The 22,695-nt window shown below is 43.2% G+C and overlaps 1 protein-coding gene across 1 annotated transcript; it reads left to right on the top strand.

Annotated features, from left to right (window-relative positions):
• DDIAS (DNA damage induced apoptosis suppressor) lies at nt 1-10,981 on the top strand. The gene is made up of 5 exons (XM_069972010.1): nt 1-66; nt 1,528-1,656; nt 1,973-2,128; nt 6,331-6,433; nt 8,908-10,981. Exons 2-5 carry the CDS (start codon nt 1,544-1,546, stop codon nt 10,912-10,914), a joined length of 2,379 nt encoding a protein of 792 aa, XP_069828111.1. The 5' UTR covers nt 1-66; nt 1,528-1,543; the 3' UTR covers nt 10,915-10,981.
• The last annotated feature ends 11,714 nt before the right edge of the window (nt 10,982-22,695 follow it).

Below are 22,695 nucleotides of genomic sequence, written 5' to 3'. Positions count from 1 at the left end.
CCCACTTGTGTCTTGTTTTTGCATCCCAGATAGTGTCCCAGAAGGCACTGCAGCCAGGCCGCATCTGTACGCGCCTCCGGTTTCTTGTAGCTACCTATACGTTTTTCTGAGTCTCGAGTAGAGCTAAAGCGCTGTCCGAGAGTCTACCGTATAACTACAAGTCCTAGCGTGTTTGCAAACCTTTTCCTATTTTGTGTGGGACTACAAATCCCAGCATGCTAAACAAACCTCTATTGCAGATCTGTAAGGTCCCATGAAAGAACGGCATGCTGGGTCTTGTAGTTTATGAGTGGTTTGATTGGCTGGATAAGTGTATAAGATGCAGTTGCCGCTAGGTGGCGCTCGCTCCTTACATATCTCCACAGTTCTCATTAAAGTCAATAAGGATAATACAAATACATAGCATCCAGCGCCCCCTAGCGGCAGCTTTACAAACTACTCAGTATCCACAACACCAGCCAAACATACATGTTCTGTATATCACCCTGGCTGCAGAATGTATATATATCAAGCAGGTATATTATATTCTATTAGAGTAGATTACATAATATACAGTGAATGCTTCCTGTCCTTACATGTTAGGAGTTTATGTGTATGGACATTAGATTGGTGATCCTGGAGGTGGAAATCCACAATAGATGGGAAAATCCAGTGTTCTAATTTACCTGGAACAAGTCTGGGTCATCAGGTCTAGACTAGAGATGACCGAACAGCGCTAATTTTCAGGTTCGTTCAAACTCGAACCATCGGTATTTAACTCCCGCTGCCTTCCCGTTCCGTGGGGAAGGTGGAGACAGCCCAAGTACCGCCTGAAAACTAGGCATACAGCCTAGGTAATAGGCTGTATCCCTGTTTTCCAGGCGGTACTCGGGCTGTCTCCACCTTCCCCACGGAACGGGAAGGCAGCGGGAGTCAAATACCGATGGTTCGAGTTCGAACGAACCTGAAAATTAGCGCTGTTCGATCATCTGTAGTCTAGACTAGACAGAACTGCATCATTTTCTGTAAGTGGGATTGAGGAGTCACGTCTAACAATGGATGTAAACAACTCATTGGCCCAGATTTACTAAAAATGGCTAACACTTAGATCAGGAATGGGGAACCTTTGGCCCTCCAGCTGTTGCAAAACTACAATTCCCATCATGCCTGGACAGCCAAAGCTCAGCTTTGGCTGTCCAGGCATGATGGGAATTGTAGTTTTGTAACAGCTGGAGGGCCAAAGGTTCCCCATTCCTGACTTAGATGGACAGAGGTCAGCCGTTTCATCCCAGCTCTGCTGCATACATACATTTCATTACAGTATCTGGGTCTGCAGGATGGTGTCACCACAGAGAGCACAGAAACACATGTGATTTCTAGGGAGGTCACCATGAGATCACATGACTCCACTGCAGGAAAGGATTCCAAGACTCTGTGCTATGTTGAATTACTGCAGTCCTGAAGGACAAAAGTAGTCCCACCAGCTACATGTGGCCACTCAGTGAGTTTACAGTGACAGGAAACATTAATGTCTCTCTATTGTTGCAGCGCTAGTGACGACTTTATGAATGGAAGGAGGAGGTTTCTTCTGGGCACGGTTCTCTCCATCCAAAACAGCAGCTTCATCTACCCAGCCTGCCAGAACTGCTGCTCCCGGCTAATCCGGACATCCTGCAGGTAGCGCAGCATATCAGCCGCTCTCCACTTGTCATTCTATAATATGGCCACCAGAGGTCAGCTCTACTATGTAGCTTCAGCGGGAGCTCTCTGCAATATCCAATGGTAGAAATTACAGAATCATTGTTACCAGTACTGTGGTGAGGGTTCTAAATTAGCACCAGTACTGTGGGGTGTTTGAAGGTGCACTATGTATCCATTAGTTTGTTGGTCTATTTTTGCATCTGTCTATGTAACCACCTTGTGTGTATTTCCTCCTTTGATTTGCTGGTGTTAGAATCTATACTGAGAACCTCTTTTCTGTTATATTTGCTAGGTACGAGTGCCATAAATGTGGCAGCACCTCTACAGACGCCTCATATCGATATAAACTGTGTGTGAAGGTCTCAGAGGAGCAAAGGCTTCATGTCATCACCATCTTTGGCAAATGTTTGGAACAGGTTTTTGGAGGGAGCGCTGATTCTTTGCACAGGTGAGATAGTAACTAGTCACTGGAGATCAGGATATATTCTGCTCTTATGCTGCGTTTACACGGAACGATTATCGTGCGAATTTGCACGATAACGATCGAATTCGAACGATAATCGTACGTGTAAACGCAACGAACGACGAGCGAGAAATCGTTCATTTTGATCTTTGAACATGTTCTTAAATCGTCGTTCGTCGTTCACAAAAATTTCGCAGATCGTTCCGTGTAAACAGTCGTTCACCTATTTTACCTATTTGCAAGATAGGCTTAAGCGATCGCAAAACGAATTTTCCATACGATATATATCGTTCCGTCTAAACGCTGATCGTTATAAAAGAAAAATCGTTACTTCGAAGTCGTTAATCGTACGATCGGGCGAATTATCGTTCCGTGTAAACGTAGCATTAGGTGTTTGTCAGACCACCCTGACTACTTAGAAAAACATGTCCTCAGTTTGGGTGTGGTATTGCAGCTCAGTTCTATTGAAGTGAATGGAGCTGAATTGTAATACCACACACAACCTGGGGACAGGGGAAGGCGCTGTTTTTGCAAGAAATTAGCTGTGCCTTTTTGTAATCCTGAAGCGCCTACAACTGTACAGCAACTTATGACTGTACAGATCTGGAAGAGGGGAGGAGAGGAATCTGGATAAGCATCCAGCTTCCTACCAGTAAAAGTCCCATAAGAAGGTTAACTCAGTACTGGAGATGAAGATCATGATGTCACAGTCATGTGTCTCCACAGGTAGGGACCACCTTAATAAAATGAGTGTGTTTGTAATTGTTCAGGGTTTTAGTGCTGAGACCTTTACTGATCATTAGTTCAAGTGGGGAGAAGTGCGTGGTTGTGCGCTTCACTCCCCGGCTTGCTGCGATCCCTGTCCAGTTGCACTAGATGGAGTCCATTTAGTCAAGATGGACAGAGATTCCAGTTCACAGGTGAGTAAAGCACTCAACCATATGCTTGTCCCATTGATTAGTGAGGGTCTCCATGCTGAGACCCTAACCAGTTAAAACATTTGACGTTTCTCACAAGCTTAATATTAGGACATTTCTTTTTTTAAATCAGATAATTTTTTTTATTAACTCTTTCATTGCAGTACAATCATATATTTCAAACATATTAGGACATTTCTATATTTGTATTATGATTGCAAGTCTTGACACAACCGCAGGTCTAATGACGTGAACACATCATAGAGAACTATCATAGGGAACTTGGATGATGTCAATGTGGGTGGTTGGACCCACTGTCAGGATGGGACTCTAGGCTGTAATACATTAATGCAGGTTGTCTCCATAACCAGAAAATGATGACGCACTAATATGCTAACAGGATCGGACTAGTTTTCTGGTGGCAATTAAGTAAAGGGGATATTCCACAGAGAATGTGGGTTATAATTAGAGATGAGCGAACCGGGTTCGAGTTCGAGTCGATCTGAACTTTCGGTATTTGATTAGCGGTGGCTGCTGAAGTTGGATAAAGCCCTAAGGCTATGTGGAAATCATGGATATAGTCATTGGCTGTATCCATGTTTTCCAGACAACCTTAGAGCTTTATCCAACTTCAGCAGCCCCAGCTAATCAAATACCGAACGTTCGGATCGACTCGAACCCGAACCCGGTTCACTCATCTCTAGTTATAATTAAATCCAGACACTAATTCTCAACTTTTTATGTACTCATAAAAAAAAAAATGCATCTTACTTTTCCCCGACATGTTTGTCAGCCTGCAGTCAAGGATCTGAAACTGGGTCCCAAGCAGTGAGCACCCTCTTCAGCATTTATATGGCTTACTGGAGCTCATGAAATAAAGGCGTTCATTCATGACTCTCCATACTGTTTGTGGCTGTTCTCCGCAGTAGGTAATAGAGGGTGTCCTATGTTCATACACCTGAATGTTCAGCTTATCCATGTTTATGCCTTCTGAATGGAGAGAGGAGGGGTATGGGGCCATAACTCCTCTGGCAGCACCTTATCTCCCCAAAAAGAATCGGGCAGTTGAAGTCCAACGTGCTTGATACTTTGAGATAAAACGTTTGCGTCAGGAGACCCCTAAACACATGACACCACATGGTTCAAACCTGCGGCTCTCTGCCCATTGCAAAACTGCAATTCTCATGATGTCTGGACATTGTAGTGTTACAACAGCCGGAGGGCCACAGGTTTGACACCAATGTATTAGATACTCAGCTGGTACCAGCACCTTTTTTTCCCTAATGTGCACGGAGGACTTAACAGTTCTCTCCTATTCAGGATGAGAATCGGCATTTACCCTGTAGATAAGGAATATGTCACACCATGAGTTTACTTGTTATGGTAGATGTACATTCATTTCCATATTGATTGTCTGGTTGTTACGCTTCCCGCTTTGTGTCTGCAGTGATTTGTAGATTCACGTATTATTACATTTTGTTCCCTGGCTGCCTTTCTTCTTGCAAATAAACTTATTCTCCCGACAGTTCTCTCTCTTTGTCTGTAACCCCTTAGCAGCCTTCTGTGCACCTTATGGTGGCCTTTAACATGCCATACACGTAAGGTAAACATTCACCAAAACTGACAGTTTTGCCAGGACCAGACTATCATCTAATACAGGGATAAGGGACCTTCCAACTGCTGCAAAACTAGAATTCCCATCGTGCATGGACAGCCAAAGCTTTGAATTGTGGTTTTGCAATAGCGGCAGGGCCACTGTATCTCTGTCCCTGAACGAGTACATATAGGGTTGTCCTGACTAATGAATATGGCCGATCCTTAACTCTTTGATCTCTATCTTGGTGCTATACTTCACTTGAATGTAGGGCTGTGCAATTAATCGAATTATTTCAACCTTAGGGAGGGCTCACAATTAATTTTTTGCATAAATCAAATTAGATTTTTGCCCCTTGTCATTTAAAAAAGTGTGGGACGGGACTGTGCAGGGGGACACAGTGCAGGATCCGACAATCCTGCTCTTTAACCCTTTCTTTGCTACAGTCTGTTAGTGACACACAGTAGATAAGCTTTGCATTACTTGCTGCAGCACAGAAAGGGTTAACAGCAAGAAACTATACACTTCTCTGCATCAGCTTCTGATCTAATTGTCAGGGCAGGAAGGTGAAGCATGTAGTTTCCTGCTGATGACCCCTGACCTCCATTCCAAGGCTTCCGGCAAGTAGACAAAAATGGGCGGGACTCAGGTGTGGAGGTTAGAGCTCATTAATGCAGGAGCCGATGCATTGTAGCCTTTAGTTTCCTGCTGTAAACCCTTTCTGTGATGCAGAACTTCATTACTATGTGTCACTTACAGGTTTCAGTACAGAAAGGGTTAAGAGGGGACACTCAGCTGCTAGGTGATGCACCTATGCTTTTAACGATAAGGGCCCTTATAGCCCTAATAAGCCCTTATAGTTGAGTACAGTGCACTGACAAAGAAAGGAACCATTGGCTCCCCACCATGCCAGTCACTCTTGTTGCTGCAGGCAGCATTCTGCCTAGCCGCCACAAGAGGACGCTCTCCCTCAGCTCCCTGGCTTGCAGGTCTTGGAAGAAAAAGAGACACAGGTGACTGCCCAGGAGCCTGGTGAGTATGTGTGTTTGTTATTTTTTTATTTTTACAAAGGCGATTACCTGCAGAAGGAAATGTCTGGGGGGGAACTACAGGAGACTAACCTACAGGGCACAAGGGAATTGCCTAAAAAGGGGGGATTATGTACAGGGGGATTGCCTACAGGAGATGGGGGTTAATTTACAGGGGCTCTTACTACATGGAGATTGCCTACAAAAGGAAGGGGCGGTACTACAGGCTCAAACACCATGAAAGTGGTATCTAAGGTGCCTGCAAATGGACAAAAGTGCTTTTTATTTAGCAAAAAAAAGAGATTTTATTTAATAATCGTCTATAATGTTAAAGAAAAATAGCATTTTTTTTTAATTTTTTTTTTGCCATATTACCCAGTCTTACTTGAATGGCTCTTTTTTTGTTCTCTTTTTAATCTCCATTCCCCTTTATGTAGCAGCTGCTTTTGTGAGATCATCGCACTCATAATACTCTATAGAAAACCGTATAAAACATAGTGAAAACAGATTAGAAAAAAAGAATATTTGTCTAGTTTAAATGATATAAATATATATAATTAATGTATTTTACATTCCCCTTTAAATACACAACCGTATATCATTTTACTTCTATGCTTGTTTCCCTTTTTTTTTTTTTTTTTTTTATAGTCAATTACAGGTTCGGGATGTAGAACATGACAGAGCTCAGGAACTACTTCTCCAGGCGGCTGAACATTGTCTTATTGGCAAAAGCTTCATATTTGCTGTCAAGGTGAGTAGTTCTGCCCTCGTTCACATTGTACTCACATCACATATTTTAGATCTGTATTTTTCTGTATACTCTGAATACATCTATACATGCCCCATATTCTCAAACTCTTCTACATACATCCTGAATGATGCAAGCACTAGGTGAGTCTTCTAGTGTATACATCAGCTGTTTCCATCTTATACTATACTATAAGATAGTGGTCGGGTGAAGCCATTTATTGTCAGACTACTGTGTTTTCCCTTTTTAACCCCTAGACGACCCAGGGCGTATAGTTACGCCATGGAAATCTGTCCCCAGACGACCTAGGGCGTAACTGTACGCCCTGGGTGTTTCTCCCGCTATGAAGTGTGCTCCGGAGCGGAGCGCGCTTCACAGCAGGTGGGGGCCGGCTGCAATCAGCAGCCGGGACCTCACCGGTAATGACACGCTGCAGCGATCGCGCTGCCGCGTGTCATTAACTCCTTAAACGCCGCGATCTCCGCGCGGCCGCGGCGTTTAAGTGTAAGTGACAGGGGGAGTCTCCTGTCACTTACCGATCGGGACCCCCGCAGTGTGACTGCAGGGGTCCCGATCGGTAAAACAGACCGCCGGAGGTCTCTTACCTGCCTCCGTGCGGTCCGATCGGCGATCTGCTACACTGAGCCTGCACAGGCAGGCTCAATGAGCAGATCGCCGATAACACTGATCGATGCTATGCCTATGGCATAGCAATCATCAGTGTAGAAATCAAACTAATGTATGTACAAGTCCCCCAAAGGGACTTCAAATGTGTAAAAAAAAAAGTTAAAAACACCAATACACTACCCCAAAACCCCTCCCCCAATAAAAGTCTAAATCACCCCCCTTTCCCATTATATAAATAAAACATATAAAAATAAATAAACAAATAAACATATAATATACTGTAGCGTGCGTAATTGTCCGATCTACTAAAATATAACAAGCGTCATTGCGAACGGTAAACGGCGTACACGAAAAGAGGGAAAAAAGTGCGCAGATTACCGATTTTATGTTACATTATATATAAAAAAAATTAATAAAAAGTGATCAAAACGTCCGATCTTCACAAATATGGTATTAATAAAAACTAGAGATCATGGCGGAAAAAATGACACCCCATACAGCCCCGTAGGTGAAAAAATAAAACCGTTATAAGTGTCACAATAGGCCCATTTTATTTATAATTAATTGCCAAAAAAAAGGATTTCATTTAAAAAAATTTATAACATTAGAGAATCTGTGTAACCTGCATATGGTTGTGTTCGGACTGACCTATAGAATAATTGTATCATGTCGCTGTTACCATATAGTGCATTACGTAGACACAGGAACCCCCCAAACGTTACCATATTGCATTCTTTTTTGCAATTTCACCAATTTATATCTTCATAAATAATATATTTGGAATTCCATCATACATGTTATGGTAAAATGAAAGACGCCATTACAAAGTACAACTATTCCTGTAACAAATAAGCCCTTACATGGCCCTGTAGATAAAAAACTGAAAGTGCTAGAGCTCTTAGAAGGGGAGGAGGGAAAAACGGAAACACTAAGATCAAAATTTGCGCGGTCCACTGGGTCATTTTGGGCCTGGTCCTCAAAGGGTTAAATCATAACAACCAAAAACATCCAAATGACCCTGATCAAAAGTTTACATACCACAGTTCTCAATACCGTGTAGTGCCCCCATCAATGACAGCTTGAAGTCTTTTGTGGTAGTTGTGGATGAGGCTCTTTATTTTCTCAGATGGTAAAGCTGCCCCTTCTTCTCAACAAAAAGCCTCCAATTTCTGTATATTCTTGGGCTGCCTTGCGTGAACTGTGTGCTGGAGATTTCCCCTGAGTGGCTCAATGATATTGAGGTCAGGAGACTGAGATGGCCACTCCAGAACCTTCACTTTGTTCTGAAATCGAATGAATTGATAATGCCAGTCAGCAGGGTTCAAACTGTAATTAACAAATGGAAAATCTGGGGCTGGGGTATTAAGAACGTGGTTGTCATTATGATTTAAAAAGAGAAAAGTAGTTTGACAATAAATGGCTTCACCCAACCACTAATCATGAGTGGAAAACTTTTTTTTTTTTGGACGGGCAGAGAGGTATTTCTATTGGCTGCTGTCAGTGAACAAGTGATCACTATGCAGAGCCGTGGCTATAGGGGGAGTGAGTGAGCATGTGCGTCCTCCAGCTCAGTAGGTGCACAGTTTATACACAATGGGGGAGATTTATCAAACATGGCGTAAAGTAGAACTGGCTCAGTTGCCCCTAGCAACCAATCAGATTCCACCTTTCATTTTCCAAAGAGTCTGTGAGGAATGAGAGGTGGAATCTGATTGGTTGCTAGGGGCAACTGAGCCAGTTTCACTTTGATAAATCTCCCCCTATATGCCAGGTGGTGCCCTACTGTGTAAGTAAATGATGACTTATTTTATATTTTCTTATTGTACATTTTATTTTATTTTTTAATTCAGATTCCTGAGAATTTTGACAGATACAATTCCTTTTCTTACTCTAATTTGCATCGAAACATTGTAGCCTGTCAGATTATTCTTCTCCATGAGGACCCGATGAGCTGCTCCATCCTAAGCTATTTCAATCGCCTGGTGGCATCTGTATTGAGCAACAATTCTATACACACTGACGTCTCTGCAAACACTACAACCAGGGATCTGAGTGATGTGGGGTTTTCTGAGAGCAGCTCCAGCCTTCCTCAGAGCTGGAATCATTATGCTGATTACTGGCAGCAGTCCTTTGGCTTGGTATCCTCACCCTCGAGCAACACATGCAGGAAAAGTGAATGTAGGGGGGCAGAGCAGGTTCCATATCCCCTAACACCAATGTCTCAAAACACTGCAGTATGCACAGACTTGGTCATCCATTCCTCTAGCGTTGAGAGCATCGGTACTCCGAGAGTTAAATGTTCATCCGCTAAACATACAAACACAAATACCCACAGTCCTCCAGGTTCCTCCTATTTCAATAGCTTCTCTTCCAAATCAGAAATGCCTCTTGGACAAGAATCGTATTTGCAGAACGTTTGTAAGTCAGGAAGTCGCCGGAGCCAAAGCTGTTCAGCACGCACCACGCAGCTCCCTCCCCAGAAAGCTGAAATCCATCAAGCCAAGGAGGAAATTTGGGAAGATTTCCCATTCTCCGAAAGCCTGAGCGAGTTTATAGCAAAAATTGAAGACGACCAGAGAGAAAGGCCTACAGAAAGCAAAGCAGCGACAAGCATAGAGAGAACAACATGCAGCTTAAATCTACCTGGTGCAAAGCCAACCCAGAACTGTACGATCGTGAAAGTTGCGTCACCTTGCAACTTTGATAAGTGCTATAGCAGTGTGCACAACTTAAACCATACATGTGAAATCAGCGGGAGGGATGACACTGGTTTAACCTTCCCATCGGTGGATTCAGGTAACTTCTGGGAGTCCTTAGAAACGGGCAGTCCATTTGATGATTTAACCCAAGTGTGGCTTCGACAAAGTCCAACAAAGGTGATTTCAAATGCAAAATACATCAATGGTGGATTGGACTTGTGTAGTTCTATAGAAGATGGAACTTTAAGTGATAATGATGATGAACCAAAATTTGTGGATGTGGAAAGGCCAAAATGCTTCATGGCTGGAGACCTGTACAACGCGTCAGCAGATCTCTTTGATGCCAGTAGTAATAATCCAGAAGATGGTGAGACCTCACAGTCACTACATATTGTATCTCAAGGAAGACTCGTGGCTTCTGTGACTGATTCTCTCCGTACAGATGTCCTTCCATATCGGCATAGACGTTCCAGTATAAATGTCCGCTCCTTGTCTGATAATTATAAGACATGGAGTAAACTCAGGGTGGAAGACTTTGTCCCTTATCTGCAGTCCACTCCAGTACTAAGACGTCTTTCAGGGACCGGTAGACTTACTGGTGACGCATGGTGCTCTAATATGGCATCCGGTTCCAAGTCGTCCATCATTTCCATAAGGACTAAATCGAGTAGAACGTTTAAGCACGTCCTCCTCAAGAACACGATGCAACGAAAATCCACCATTTTCTATGGACTCTCTGAGAACGATTCCCTTTGGTCACCCACTATGTCTTCTTTTTCTGAGGAGTCAATGGTTCTGATGCCAAAGAAGAGATGGACAATGTCGGCCCAGAAGCCTTGGCAGAGAGGGACCGCTTTGGAAAACAAAGAGAATTGTGATAACCAACCATGTCATTGTAAAGGGCCCAATTCTGCTCTGACCTGTACAGTACAGAGGACGGACTTTAGCAATGCTAGAAGAGAAGAATCGCTCAAGTATTGTGTGGATACACTGGATAACATGGAGAATTTGTCTCCTGTGAACCGTTCAATGCAGGAAGGTGAAGACAGACTGTGTTCTGCAGAACAACTTCTTCCAAGCGATTGGTCGCCAGAACTGTTCTCCGGAAAGTCAGATATATCTCAGCCAAGTGACTCTCTGCAGAGGCGTTTATTTTAACAAAAAATAAGTGTTATAGTATTATGTTTATGGAAGGATTGACATTGTTATACAATGGGCCAATGAAATATATATATATAATATACCATCTGTGTACTGTATATTTAGCACGTATCCCCCATCTGAACAAGCTGCTATTAATAGATCTTTTAGGGGCAAAACAGATTGATGAGCTGCCCACAGGATCGGTGATCAGTCACTGATCGGTAGAGTGCCTTCACCTGGCACCCCCACAAATTAACTGTTTAGCGCCTACACTACACAGCACCCTAAGTGACTAATATAGCTATATCAGTACAGTAGTGCAGAGCTTTAATGTGTCACTGTCGTATTTTTTTTTTTTTTTAAACTTTGTAATTGGTTTTATTAGGCAAATATGCCATTATCTGCATTCCAAAAAGCCTTTCCCCAGGCCCCCCCCCCCTCCCTCCTCTCTCTCATTCACTGCTCATTAATAGGAAATCTCGACTCTTACATCAGTCATGCCCTGTGTAACTTATGGAGGAGGGAGATTAGTCGCCAGCAGAGAACAAAGGATTGCACAGCGGGACCTGTGTAAAAGCTGGTATTCAGAGGTCAGAGAGGTCAGTGCTGACATCAGAGGAGATAAACCAGTGATGTAGCTGTAAATTAACTCTTTGTTGTCCTGTTTTGGTACCTCAACCCCTCCCCTCTCCTCTTCATAAGAGAACCATGAACACAGGGGGTAGAGCTTCAAACTGCTTTTACATGCTAAAAATGCATTTTTCGGTTAATAAACCCAAATGTAAAGTTTCTTAAAATCGCCTGTACTATTGATTTCTGCAAAAAAAAATGTAAACGACAGTGACACTTTAACTGTTTTGGAGCTCACTTTATCGCAATAAATTACGAGGCAGTGAGTTCCAAGCTTACAGTCCAAGCATTGACTGTATAGATGGAACGTGGGAATGTGATCATGGAGCCCTATTACATAGCCTAGCACCTAGTAAACATGCGCTCATCTCATAGATCGTCGCTTATTTACTGACCCTATTATAAATGCTCCCTGGAGCCGATAAATGATAACTTTAGGAACAGCAGAACTCCAATTATTAAGGGAATGCCCCATCTATTGGCTGATCACCAGTCGTATTACAAAGGGACATATTAACTTGTATGTTCCACAATCACTCTGTGTAATAGGGCCCTAACACTGACAGTGCAATTGGTCTCATTTCATTAGCTCCCAACTAATTCCACTAGCCCAGATTATGCTAGGTTTTGCTGTTTTAAGTTTTAACACAATTCCATTAAAGGGGTACTCAGCAGATGTCAGAAAGTTATACAGATTTGTAAACTACTTCTATTAAAAATCTAACATGGTGCTCTCTGCTGCCACCTCTGTCCATGTCAGGAACTGTCACAAGCAAGAGTTTTCTATGGGGATTTGTTACTGCTCTGCACATTTCCTGACATGGACAGAGGTGGCAGCAGAGAGCACTGTGTCAGACTGGAAAGAATACACCACTTCCTGCAGGACATACAGCACTGGAAGTACTGGAAGAGATTTTTAACAGAAGTAATTTACAAATCTATATAACTTTCTGGCATCCATTGAGTTATAAACATTTTTTTCTTCTAGGAACCTGTTTAACCCCTAAACGACCTATGGCATACGGGTACAGCACAGGTGCCTGTGACCAGATGACCCATGCCGTACCCATACGCCATTATTAACTGTGGAGCTATGAAGCTTGCTTCATAGCGGGTGAGGTCATCACTGTTAATGACAGCAGCAGCAATTGCGCTGTAGCCCCTCATTAACCCTTAAACACGGCATTTAAGTGTAAGTGACAGAAGCAGCTGCTGTCTCTTACCAATCAGAACCCCCGCCATTATAGTGTAATGGTGGGGGTCCCAACTGGTTTTCCTGACTACCGGAGGAGTCACACGTAGATTGGCGATCTTTTCATAGAGTCAGACTCTACGAGAAGAGCGCTGATAATACTGATCAATGCCATGCAATGGCATAGTACTGACCAGTGTATGCAATCTAATGATTATATTTAATAACCCCCCCCCCCAGGGTTAGATTTAAAGGCGCCACTACAAAGTACTATTGTTCTTAAAAAAAAAAAAAAAAGCCCTCACATGGCCCCGTAGATGGATAAATAAAAGTGCTATGGCCTTTAGAAGGAAAATACAATAATGAAAATTGGTGCTTGGTCATTACGGCCTTTTTGGGCCAGGTCATAAAGGGGTTAATAGATACAATACACAAAAAGATTTAAAATAATAAATAGATAATATAAAATGTAAAAAATAAAAAAAAGTTCTAGATCCTCATACCCATATTTCTGACACTAGAAATATCGCTGTAAATGTAAGTACGCCACTTAGCACTTTATACTCTTGAGCACCTTCAGGCAACTTTGCTTCAAACTTGGCAATGGAGAGTATATTAATGTCTGATTTCTCCTGAGCGCAGCCTAAGATGCCTTGTGAAAATAAAAGTTCAAGATGTGGAATATATGTCCCTTGTGTCTTTATAAGTAGGTATATGCTCCAGAATGAAGGAAAACTTCTCTAGCATGTGCTATAATGTTACGGTCATGGGGGTCTGACCATTGGGACCTCGGCCAAGGACGAACAGACTGCAGTGCCGTCAGCTGTTTCCCCTCACAGCGCCGCTCCTCCCTTTCCATCCATTGTGTGCGGAGCTGCTCATATTTGTTAACATGGATTAGTAAGATTTTACATTTCCTGATTTCATAATTCATGTTAATCAAAGATGGAGTTTACTTTAAAGGGAATCTGTCACAAGGATCAACCTCAGCGGGTGCATTTGCATCTATGAATATGCTGATAGGGGAGCCGTAGGCAAAATCAGCAACACCTTCATAAAATATTGCAAACAGGTGTCCAATTTATCATTAAATATTAATAAATTAAAGGAGTTATCTTGGATTAGAATAAGCACAGCTACTTTATTCCAACAACCGCGCCACAGGTTGTGTCTGGTATTACACCTCAGCTGTATTCACTTCAAGGGAACCGAGCTGTAATACCACACCCAAACTGAGGACAAGGGTGGTGCTGTTTCTGGAAGAAAGTGGCCTTGTTTTTTTTATGTGGGTAACTCCATAGGCCAACATTCCTGGTGTACAGACCTCCAGCCAGACGGGATGCAGAATGTGCTGGCATGAGCCTTATTCTTGGCTGGTAGAAACCTCAACCTTTACTAATGCTTTGTGCTGGTGTACTTAGGGTTTCAGGTTCCTTAAGTATCTGAAAGTTGATGGTAGAATATAGGTTTTGAGAGCCTGCGGTCTAGAATCCAGACGAAGTTGGACAGCTGTAGCCCCCATACACACACAGCATCCAAACTGGCATATCATTTCTATGGATGTAGGAACATAAGCCGCTGCCAGACCCCTCCGGCATCTTGGAACACAACAGGATCTCCCAACCCCAATCTCCTGTAATGGTTGGCTTCACTTACTGTATGATGAAAAGTTCATCAGCTTTCTAATTTTTAAACATCTCTGCTTACTGTCGGTCAACGGGAACATTCTCATTTACATCGAAAGGGCAAGAAGCTTTAAGACTAGTAAGAGAAGAATGACAGCAGAGACGTTGCTGTTTTATCATAGACCAGTGCAGTTACATTGATTGTTAACCGCGTGTTAACCAGCGCACTTGCCCCTTGATCATTTGTATGGGGATATTTCGACAACAGCATTCTTTCCATAGACTGTACTACAATCATATCCATGGCATATAATACTTGGCCCCTCCCTGTCCAATCAATTAGATACCTTGTCATTGACTGCAGCATCTGAGGGGTTAAAACTGTCAGCCAGCTGTTTTAACCCCTTAGATGCCACGGTCAGTAGTCACCATGGGAGCTAATTTGATTACGTTACCTGTTGGTACCTCCATCAACAGGATTATGGGTACTGATAGTTCCCATAGCAGTGAAATGAGATGCCTCTCGGCCTTACCACAATCAAAGCATCAATCAAAGCATTATAGCAGCGATTATTAGACATACATTGTGATGTTTTCTAGGTGGATTGTCTTCCAAGTTGTAAAAAAAAAAAGAAGCTAAACCTGCTAGGAAACTGAGTTGGTCCCATGGCATAGTGCTTGCTGTGTGTAGGGTCCACCCGGGCAGTGCAAACACCAACCCAGTACACAGCAAGCACTGTGCAACTTTGCAAACAACCATCAGCCAAGAGCCAGGTGTTCTTTCTTTTTACCTTCCTTTTGTCAATGTCAGCGTGATTTAGAGCTAACAGATTTCCTTTAAGGTCTCCCCACATTAGCAAAACATTCGACTAAACCCATAGTTTGGAGGAGCCAGCTTTCTATAAAAATGGCCACTAGACTCAATAGATTATCTCAGAGGGAGAGAAAGATTGGGCATGTTAGATTTCTTATCCTTTTGTTTTTGGGGAGATAAGACACTACCAGAGAAGTGGCAGCGGCTTACCCTCCCCATTCAGAACACATGATTGCTCACCAGAGATAACACCTGTTAAAGCTTTCTGGACTCCTGTGTATAGGGGCTGTCAGATTTGTACATATAACCTGATGCTCTTTGAAAACTTTAGGAATTGATTTTGTTCATCAATCAAAAAACATCTCAATTCTTACTGATCAATCTCAAAATATCATATAAGTAAATATATATATATATATATATATATATATATATATATATATATATATCTTTGGAATATAAGCTGGGGACATGACATGGGGTCATCTGGCAGCTTATAACCTACGCAGAAGGAGTCTTCTCAGCTATATTTCAATGCCCTTCCCCCAACAAATAGGGAAGAAAGTTATTTCCAATGGAAGATGACTGCGTACAGTGATTGAGCATGTGTGTCCACCAATACTCAACTTAGTAGGTGGACATGCACATAGCTATACACCTTCACCACCAGGTGGCAGCATATTTTGTAAGTAAATATTACCGGATAAGTGAAATATATAAATATACATATATTTTTATTATCTATACAATGAATATTATATTTAATGGTAACATAGTCAGGGACTTTGTGTTCAGTATCATAAAAGCAGAGCTTCTCCCCTATTATTATGAAAAGCACAGAATAAAATAAAAATCATAAAGGTGGATAGACAATGTAAAGGTTTTCTAGTTATAGCAAGCTTCCCAGGGACATTTATTTTTTAAGGCAGATCTATAAATCGTGGATGAAGCCAGGTTTACATTGCTGGAGCAATTGTTGTGGTTTTGGACGGGGTTCGGGGATGGGCGGATGGTACGTCAGTCCTCGTGTTATCTGCAGCCAAATTCTGGGTAAAACAAAGGGGCTGGCATGTCCCCAAATGATGCCGGTGCATTGACGAATCCAGGGAGGTCCCTCATGTGAGCAGAAACATGCTGAATGGGTTCGATGCCAGGCCGCCTCGCCAGAAATCTATCCGGGCAGCCTTCACTGTCCTTTTATATAGAGAAAGATAGGATGGAGCCCGCAGAAGGCGCAGCCATCCATCGGACGAATCTCTCCATCTCCGCTTGTCTTATGTTTTGTGTGATGACCGGAGATTCATCTCCAACTCTCGAAGTGCTGATCTATTGTTCCTCTTTTATCAAAAAACCATTATTTCCTAGCATTAAAGTCTCTGTAGATTGCAGACCGATGATATTATATGTTATTTTCTCGAACCAGATCCACATTTCCTCAAGGTTTTGCTATTAGCTGTTGGTTATAAATACAATGCCGGGACTGCAGTGAAGACTGACAAAGAGAGACGTAAAGGAGTGGAGACCATGTGTGAAGCATCTGCCACTGCTGGCACCTCCGCCGTGTCACTGGCAATACCGCAAACTGATGATCCATCCGTTTACATTACATGTTGAGTGCTGATGAATATCAGTAGAGCTGGTTGGTGCCTGTACCGCCAAGTTATTGTCAGATGGTTGCATTAGAACAATGATGGAGAATCGGTGACTCCTAAGCAGTTGCAATACAATGCAATTCCCATCATGGCTGGAGAGCTATTGGTTGTCTGAGGAACGTTCTGCCACACTGAATTCACTTATAATCATCAGCTAGCTCCCTTAGCAGTCGCTGACCAATGACCTCACAGAAGTGGTTGATGGAGACCACAAGTTTGGAGACGCAACAAGCCATGGAAGCACATTAAGACCACGCATGTTGCTCATAGTAGCTCAAGAAAGATGTGCCCTGGCATCATGGGACACTTTGAAGAAATGGCCATATCACTGGTCTCATTGTGAGGAGTGAAAAGTAGCGCCATGGTTGTATGTACCAATAAATCACTGTTGGATGTGAATTGAACTTATGGTGTGCTGTGGAATTGGATTTCTATACAGGAATGAAGAGCATTCTGGTTACTGTATATAATTCCACCCCACACCGTAATCCCGGTAGTAGGACTCTGAAAAATATAAAAGTGATTAGGTCCATATATTGCACTGTAAAGACCCCTCAGGACCCCTGCTGAGTGTACACCCATTGAACCTTTGATTTCTGATTCTAACAGGATTGAGTATCAACACGTTTGAGTACACCCCATGGTCTCCTAATTTGCTTAACACTATTAAAGCCTTTATCTCAGCACTGGAGCAATAGATTGAAATAAGAGTTTTATCTCCTGATTCAAGGTGAGAAGCCCTAGTGTGCACTGTCTTTACTTTAGTCCACAAAAAGCTGCTGATAGGTCCACTTTAAATTAGAATAATCCTTTTAAAAACATGGCTTGGTTGGATTAGCAAATTCATTTGTTGCTGTCAACCCTAACCACACCAGCTCCTGAGACCAGAAAGCTAAGAGGGTCCTCAACAAGACCATGAACACCTATGACTGTTTGCTGGCCAAAGTGGTGGCCAAAAGCTAACCTGGATGGGGAGGGGATCTCAAAATAGATGTGCCACAAATGTCCACATGGAAATACCCCTTTAATCTTTAAATCTCCTTGGAAAGTCCTCTAAGGAGTGGTGTCCCACCACCGGTGTTCCTTGGCTTTACACCACTCGCAAAAGCCTGTAGCCACACTTTTGGGAGTCTTACTCTGGATTCTGTAGAGGAAGGACGCAATCCAGAGCGGTCCCTACAGCGGTCAAGCTGGGCCCTGGCTTATGCCAGGTCCCCTGTTAGAGGACACACAACTAGTCAGTGTCCAGTGTAGTCTGAGGTGTGATAGTGGACAGACGCACATGGGAAGCAAGAGAACTCTCTTCTTGAAAGCAGCACTTCTATACACTATGCAGTGCTGAACACACACTTAGAGAGGACAAGTCAGGGATCATCCCAGCCCACGCCGAGAACCAGTCTAAAAGTGCAGGACAGTATCCTGAAGAAATAGGAACTGATCAGGGTGGAGCAAAGTTCCTAGAAGCCTACGTACTCTATCTTGCGCAGGTGTCACCAGGAAACCTTGGCCACTCTGCTCATCCCAGGTAACAAGATCTGGGGCTTGTGTCACCCTCTAGGATGGGTCACCCGACACTGGTGGGCTATAGGTGGTGCAAAGACCAAAAGAGTCAAAACACTGGCACAAGTATACTTTCTACTGTCAAGTATTTCTATCTATTCTACTTTCATTCTAAGTTCCAGCAGAGCACAGTACTACTTTGGGTTGGAACTCTCTCGACATCCTCCTCTCTACTTCTCTGAACTTCTTCTACCTCTCAGCACGCAACTCAGTCGGCACGGCTGTACTCTTTTTCAAGCTCTCAGCACAGATCTGGTTACTAAAGTCCAAGGGTTATCAAGCCAAAAGCCTATTGTGTATCATTGTATCAAGTATTCCTGCAGTAAAGAAGAGTTTATTTATTGTGGCGGTACCAATAGTCCGGGTGGGTCACGACTCCACTCCGGACCACCGTGATAAGCACCCAAGGGACCCCCAAATAGCCCGGCAGGTTACTGACCACAGGGGAAATGGTATAGCCAGCCTCACTAAACTAAAAGCAGGTGTGCCTCCCTACCTGTGTGCCCAACCGGCACTGGCATCACAACAGCATAACACCTGGCTGAGCTATTCCCCGACCAACCACTACTGTAGTGGAGTCAAGCTTCGCCATCTGGCAAGTGACCAGTCGTCCACCACAGCGGTGGAGCACCACAGAATGATGCATGATGGGAGTTTGGATGCTTTGTAGATGCATCAGTCCATTTCAGCTACAACTTGAAAGTAAAAAAAAACAAGCTCCTTGACGTCTGCAGCCCGGCTCATGTGTCATGGACTTACTGTATATTAATGTCGGGATGCTAGAACCAGAGAACATTTTCAGCATTATCTCCTGATACATGATGGTGAAAGGCAGCAGATAGGGTGATATTATTGCATTGTGTTGTCACGATGACCTTCAAACTGCATGAGTCAGACATAGACGCAGGATTCCTGGAGGCACCATGATGCTTTATGTGACATAGAAAGCGGCCCAGAAAGGTTAATAGAATTTCACTTCAGAAGCAGCTTTAAGTGAATTAAATATGAGGGGGAAGGTATTAAATGTTAACACATTCATGACCACAGCACTCATTTTCCATAGTAATGAAGTGTTGGGTTACCTGCACAACTAAGGGAGCGTCAAAGGAAGATGCCTTATATGATATGTCATGAGTTCTGATCATGGGGGTGGGGGGGTCCAGATGCTGTTACCCCCCCCCCCCCCCCCCATACTCAAAGATCGTATTGCTTTATGGAGCGTCTCGTAGACAAACTAAACACTCAGCTCTCTACAAATACTTGAGCTTCCTACATCCATTTCTCCTGGCTGTAGCTGGTTCTTGAGCACATATGAAGCTATTTCCTGATGGCTACCAGGAGGAGCTACACCTAGGATGTCACAATTACGAATCTGTACTTGCTGATGTTACAGACATGCTTCCATAACGTCTGCAAATTTTGGACTATCCCATAGACCTTTACTAGGACAGACTGTGGTTCCAATGTTTCCCTAGTCCCACAGGTCTTGAGATAACCGTTGATTGTGCTCCACGACTGCTCCTCTTTTCTCTTACCACACACTGCTGCCTCCACCTCAAACATATTTCTCAAATCTACTTTTTCCCACTCCACCCTTAACCCATTTTATCCACCTTTCCCCTCGCTCCACCCCTGTTTTTACTCCTCTTCCTCTCCCAGTCCCTTCCCTGGCTTACTGTTAGCAATGACATGCACAGCCACCCATGCTCTGTCCCCTCCATACATCTGCGACCTGATCTCCAAAAACTACTCATGCAATCTCCGATCCTCCCATGACCTACGTCTATGCTCTCCCCTTATCCACTACTTACACAACCGTCTCCAAGATTTCTCCTGAGCTTTCCCCATACTCTAGAACTCACTACCCCAACACATCCTTCTCCGAGCCACCATCATTGAAGCCTACAACCTGCTGCCATGACACTACTACATGGACTGCTTGTCCCTTCACCTTGTAGATTGTAACCCTTTATGAGCAGGCTCTTTTCTCTCAATGTACCAGCCTGTTATCTACTTCATTCATGTTTATTGTAGTAGCTTTACATTACGTATTTTAAGCCCTCATCACCTGTACAGAACCCTGGAACCAAGGATGCTGACTAATATTTTCATTCTAGGTTATAATATCAGTTCTCTAAAGAAATTAGACATCTCAGAGGATAAATTGAAAGTGTCACTCCTGGTTTCACAGCACAAATTTCTTGAGGCCATTTTGTTTCCCAGTCACTTGGCACATAAGCAGTAAATGGAAATCGCATATGGAATAGTCTGCCGTAAGATCCCGGCAGTGCAGACGTTAGAGACTGTGGTTGTAGCAGGTGATTGTCCTGGCTGAGGTTGTGCGCTGTCTGCAGTTTGAAAGTTTCCTGTAGACAGTAAGGTCTGTGTATTGGCGGATTAAGATTTTGCTGATGTGGTAAGCTCACGAGGCTGACTGCTGCCTTGTCTGCATTGCAGGTGAGCAATGGGTTTGAGATCAGTCAAAAGGAATAATTCCACAATAGCACAACCCGGAGGCTTTCCTTCACTTCTTAGCGAAGAAAATGACCCCTCGGCTTATTTGTACCATAGAAACATAGAAGATTGTTGGCAGAAAAAGACCACTTGGTCCATCTAGTCTACTCGTTTAGATGGACCGAGTGGTCTTTTTCTGTCGACAGTCTTCTATGTTTCTATGGCCAGTGTCCAGTCCACCAAGATACATACTAGCAACACTGCCGACATTCTCAAACCTATGCCTTTGCCCTTAAAGAGACAGCACCTTTTTTCTAGATGGGAAATTGAATTATTTTAGGGTGTTTCCGCTCCCGAGCATCGTTGATGTGTCCAGGGAAGCTGGATCTGCTGCAGAATGGATCTTTTTTCTATGTTTGTTCCTAAAATATTTAAGAGAAAGTATCCTCCTCCTTTAAAGATCAATGTCTTAAAGGGAAAAAATGTTGGCTACCTTATCAGTCTCCAAGACGCGAAATTCTGATTAGAACGGTAGATTCATCAAACTTGGCCAAAAGAGGCCACAGGCTTTGTTCCCGATCTTGAAATATTAGTTACAAGTCTTGTTCCTTTCCTCATAAATGTCATGGACTTGTAGTTCCAGGGTTGATGAAAAAATTTCAGAAAAAAAGCGAAATGGAAGCAAAATAAAGGCTTTTTTTTCCTGAGGAAAATTGTTGCATGTTACCCATCAAGTTTCAGGACCCTTACATTCATGTTCTTATCAGAAGACTAAAAAGTTTCTAATCAGAATCATTGGAGACATGATTTCTTTTTCATTTTGTCTTTCTGCCTCTTTGTCCTTTTAGATCCAGTAATCTTCAGCCGTCCTCAGCCGCAAACGAGTGCCCAACAGCGAGATCGTTGCTTCTTTGCATTGCCTTTAGACGCCACAACTAATTGAGTGGCTGGACTGCACGAACGATCACTACATCATTTGTTCGGCCATTTATATACATTGTTATCAGTCGTAGATCCCCTGTTGGGAAGATGTGTGGCTGGTAAATTATGAATTATCGACCTGCTCAAAAGATGCAGTCAGCTGATGAGTGGGCGTTTTCCCACTCCTTGGCTTATCGTTGACACTTTTACATGGGCGCATTATCAGTAGAGATGAGCGAATTTGCCGAAGTTCGAGTTCGTATGAACCTGAACTATTGGCTTCTGATTCCCACTGTCTGCAGCCTCCGTAAACAGGGTGGATACAGCGTAAGGACCAGCCAATGCCAATGTCTGTATCCCAGTTTTCCGGCCGGTCCGTAAGGCTGTATCCACCCTGTTCACGGAGGCTGCAGACAGTGGGAATCAGAAGCCGATAGTTCAGGTTAATACGAACTCGAACTTCAGCAAATTCGCTCATCTCTAATTATCAGCCAAATTATTCTTTCTAGCAACGTTTGTTGCTGAATCGGCCTCTATAAAGAGGCCCTAAGAGTTCTTTGGACATAGGTCTAAATCCTAACTCTTAGCGGCTGCTGGAAGTGGACAAGAAGCCAAAAACAGCCCAAACTATTTGGATTATTCCTACTCAGCTTCGTAAAAGTTGGCATAGCCCTGAAAACAAGCCAGAGGAGACAGGGAAGCCATTTTTAGGAGCTGGGAATAACCATTTAAAGGGGTTATCTGGGATTTGAAAAACAGCACCACCCCAGATTGTGTGTGGTATTACATCTCTGCTGAGGACAAGAGTGGCGTTGTTTCTACAAGAAGGCAGCTGTACTTTTCCAATCCTGGATAACCCCTTTAAGTGCAGCTAGTTCTTAAGCTATATTTATATTTTACCGCCTGTATCTGGATCTGCAGAACAGAAGAACATTTGTTGTAGAATGG

This window comes from Dendropsophus ebraccatus, chromosome 5 (genome assembly GCF_027789765.1).
Source record: "Dendropsophus ebraccatus isolate aDenEbr1 chromosome 5, aDenEbr1.pat, whole genome shotgun sequence".
NCBI classification, from domain to species: Eukaryota; Metazoa; Chordata; class Amphibia; order Anura; family Hylidae; genus Dendropsophus; species Dendropsophus ebraccatus.
The sequence above is the reverse complement of the archived record's forward strand: the minus strand, read 5'-3'. Positions and strand labels throughout refer to the sequence as shown.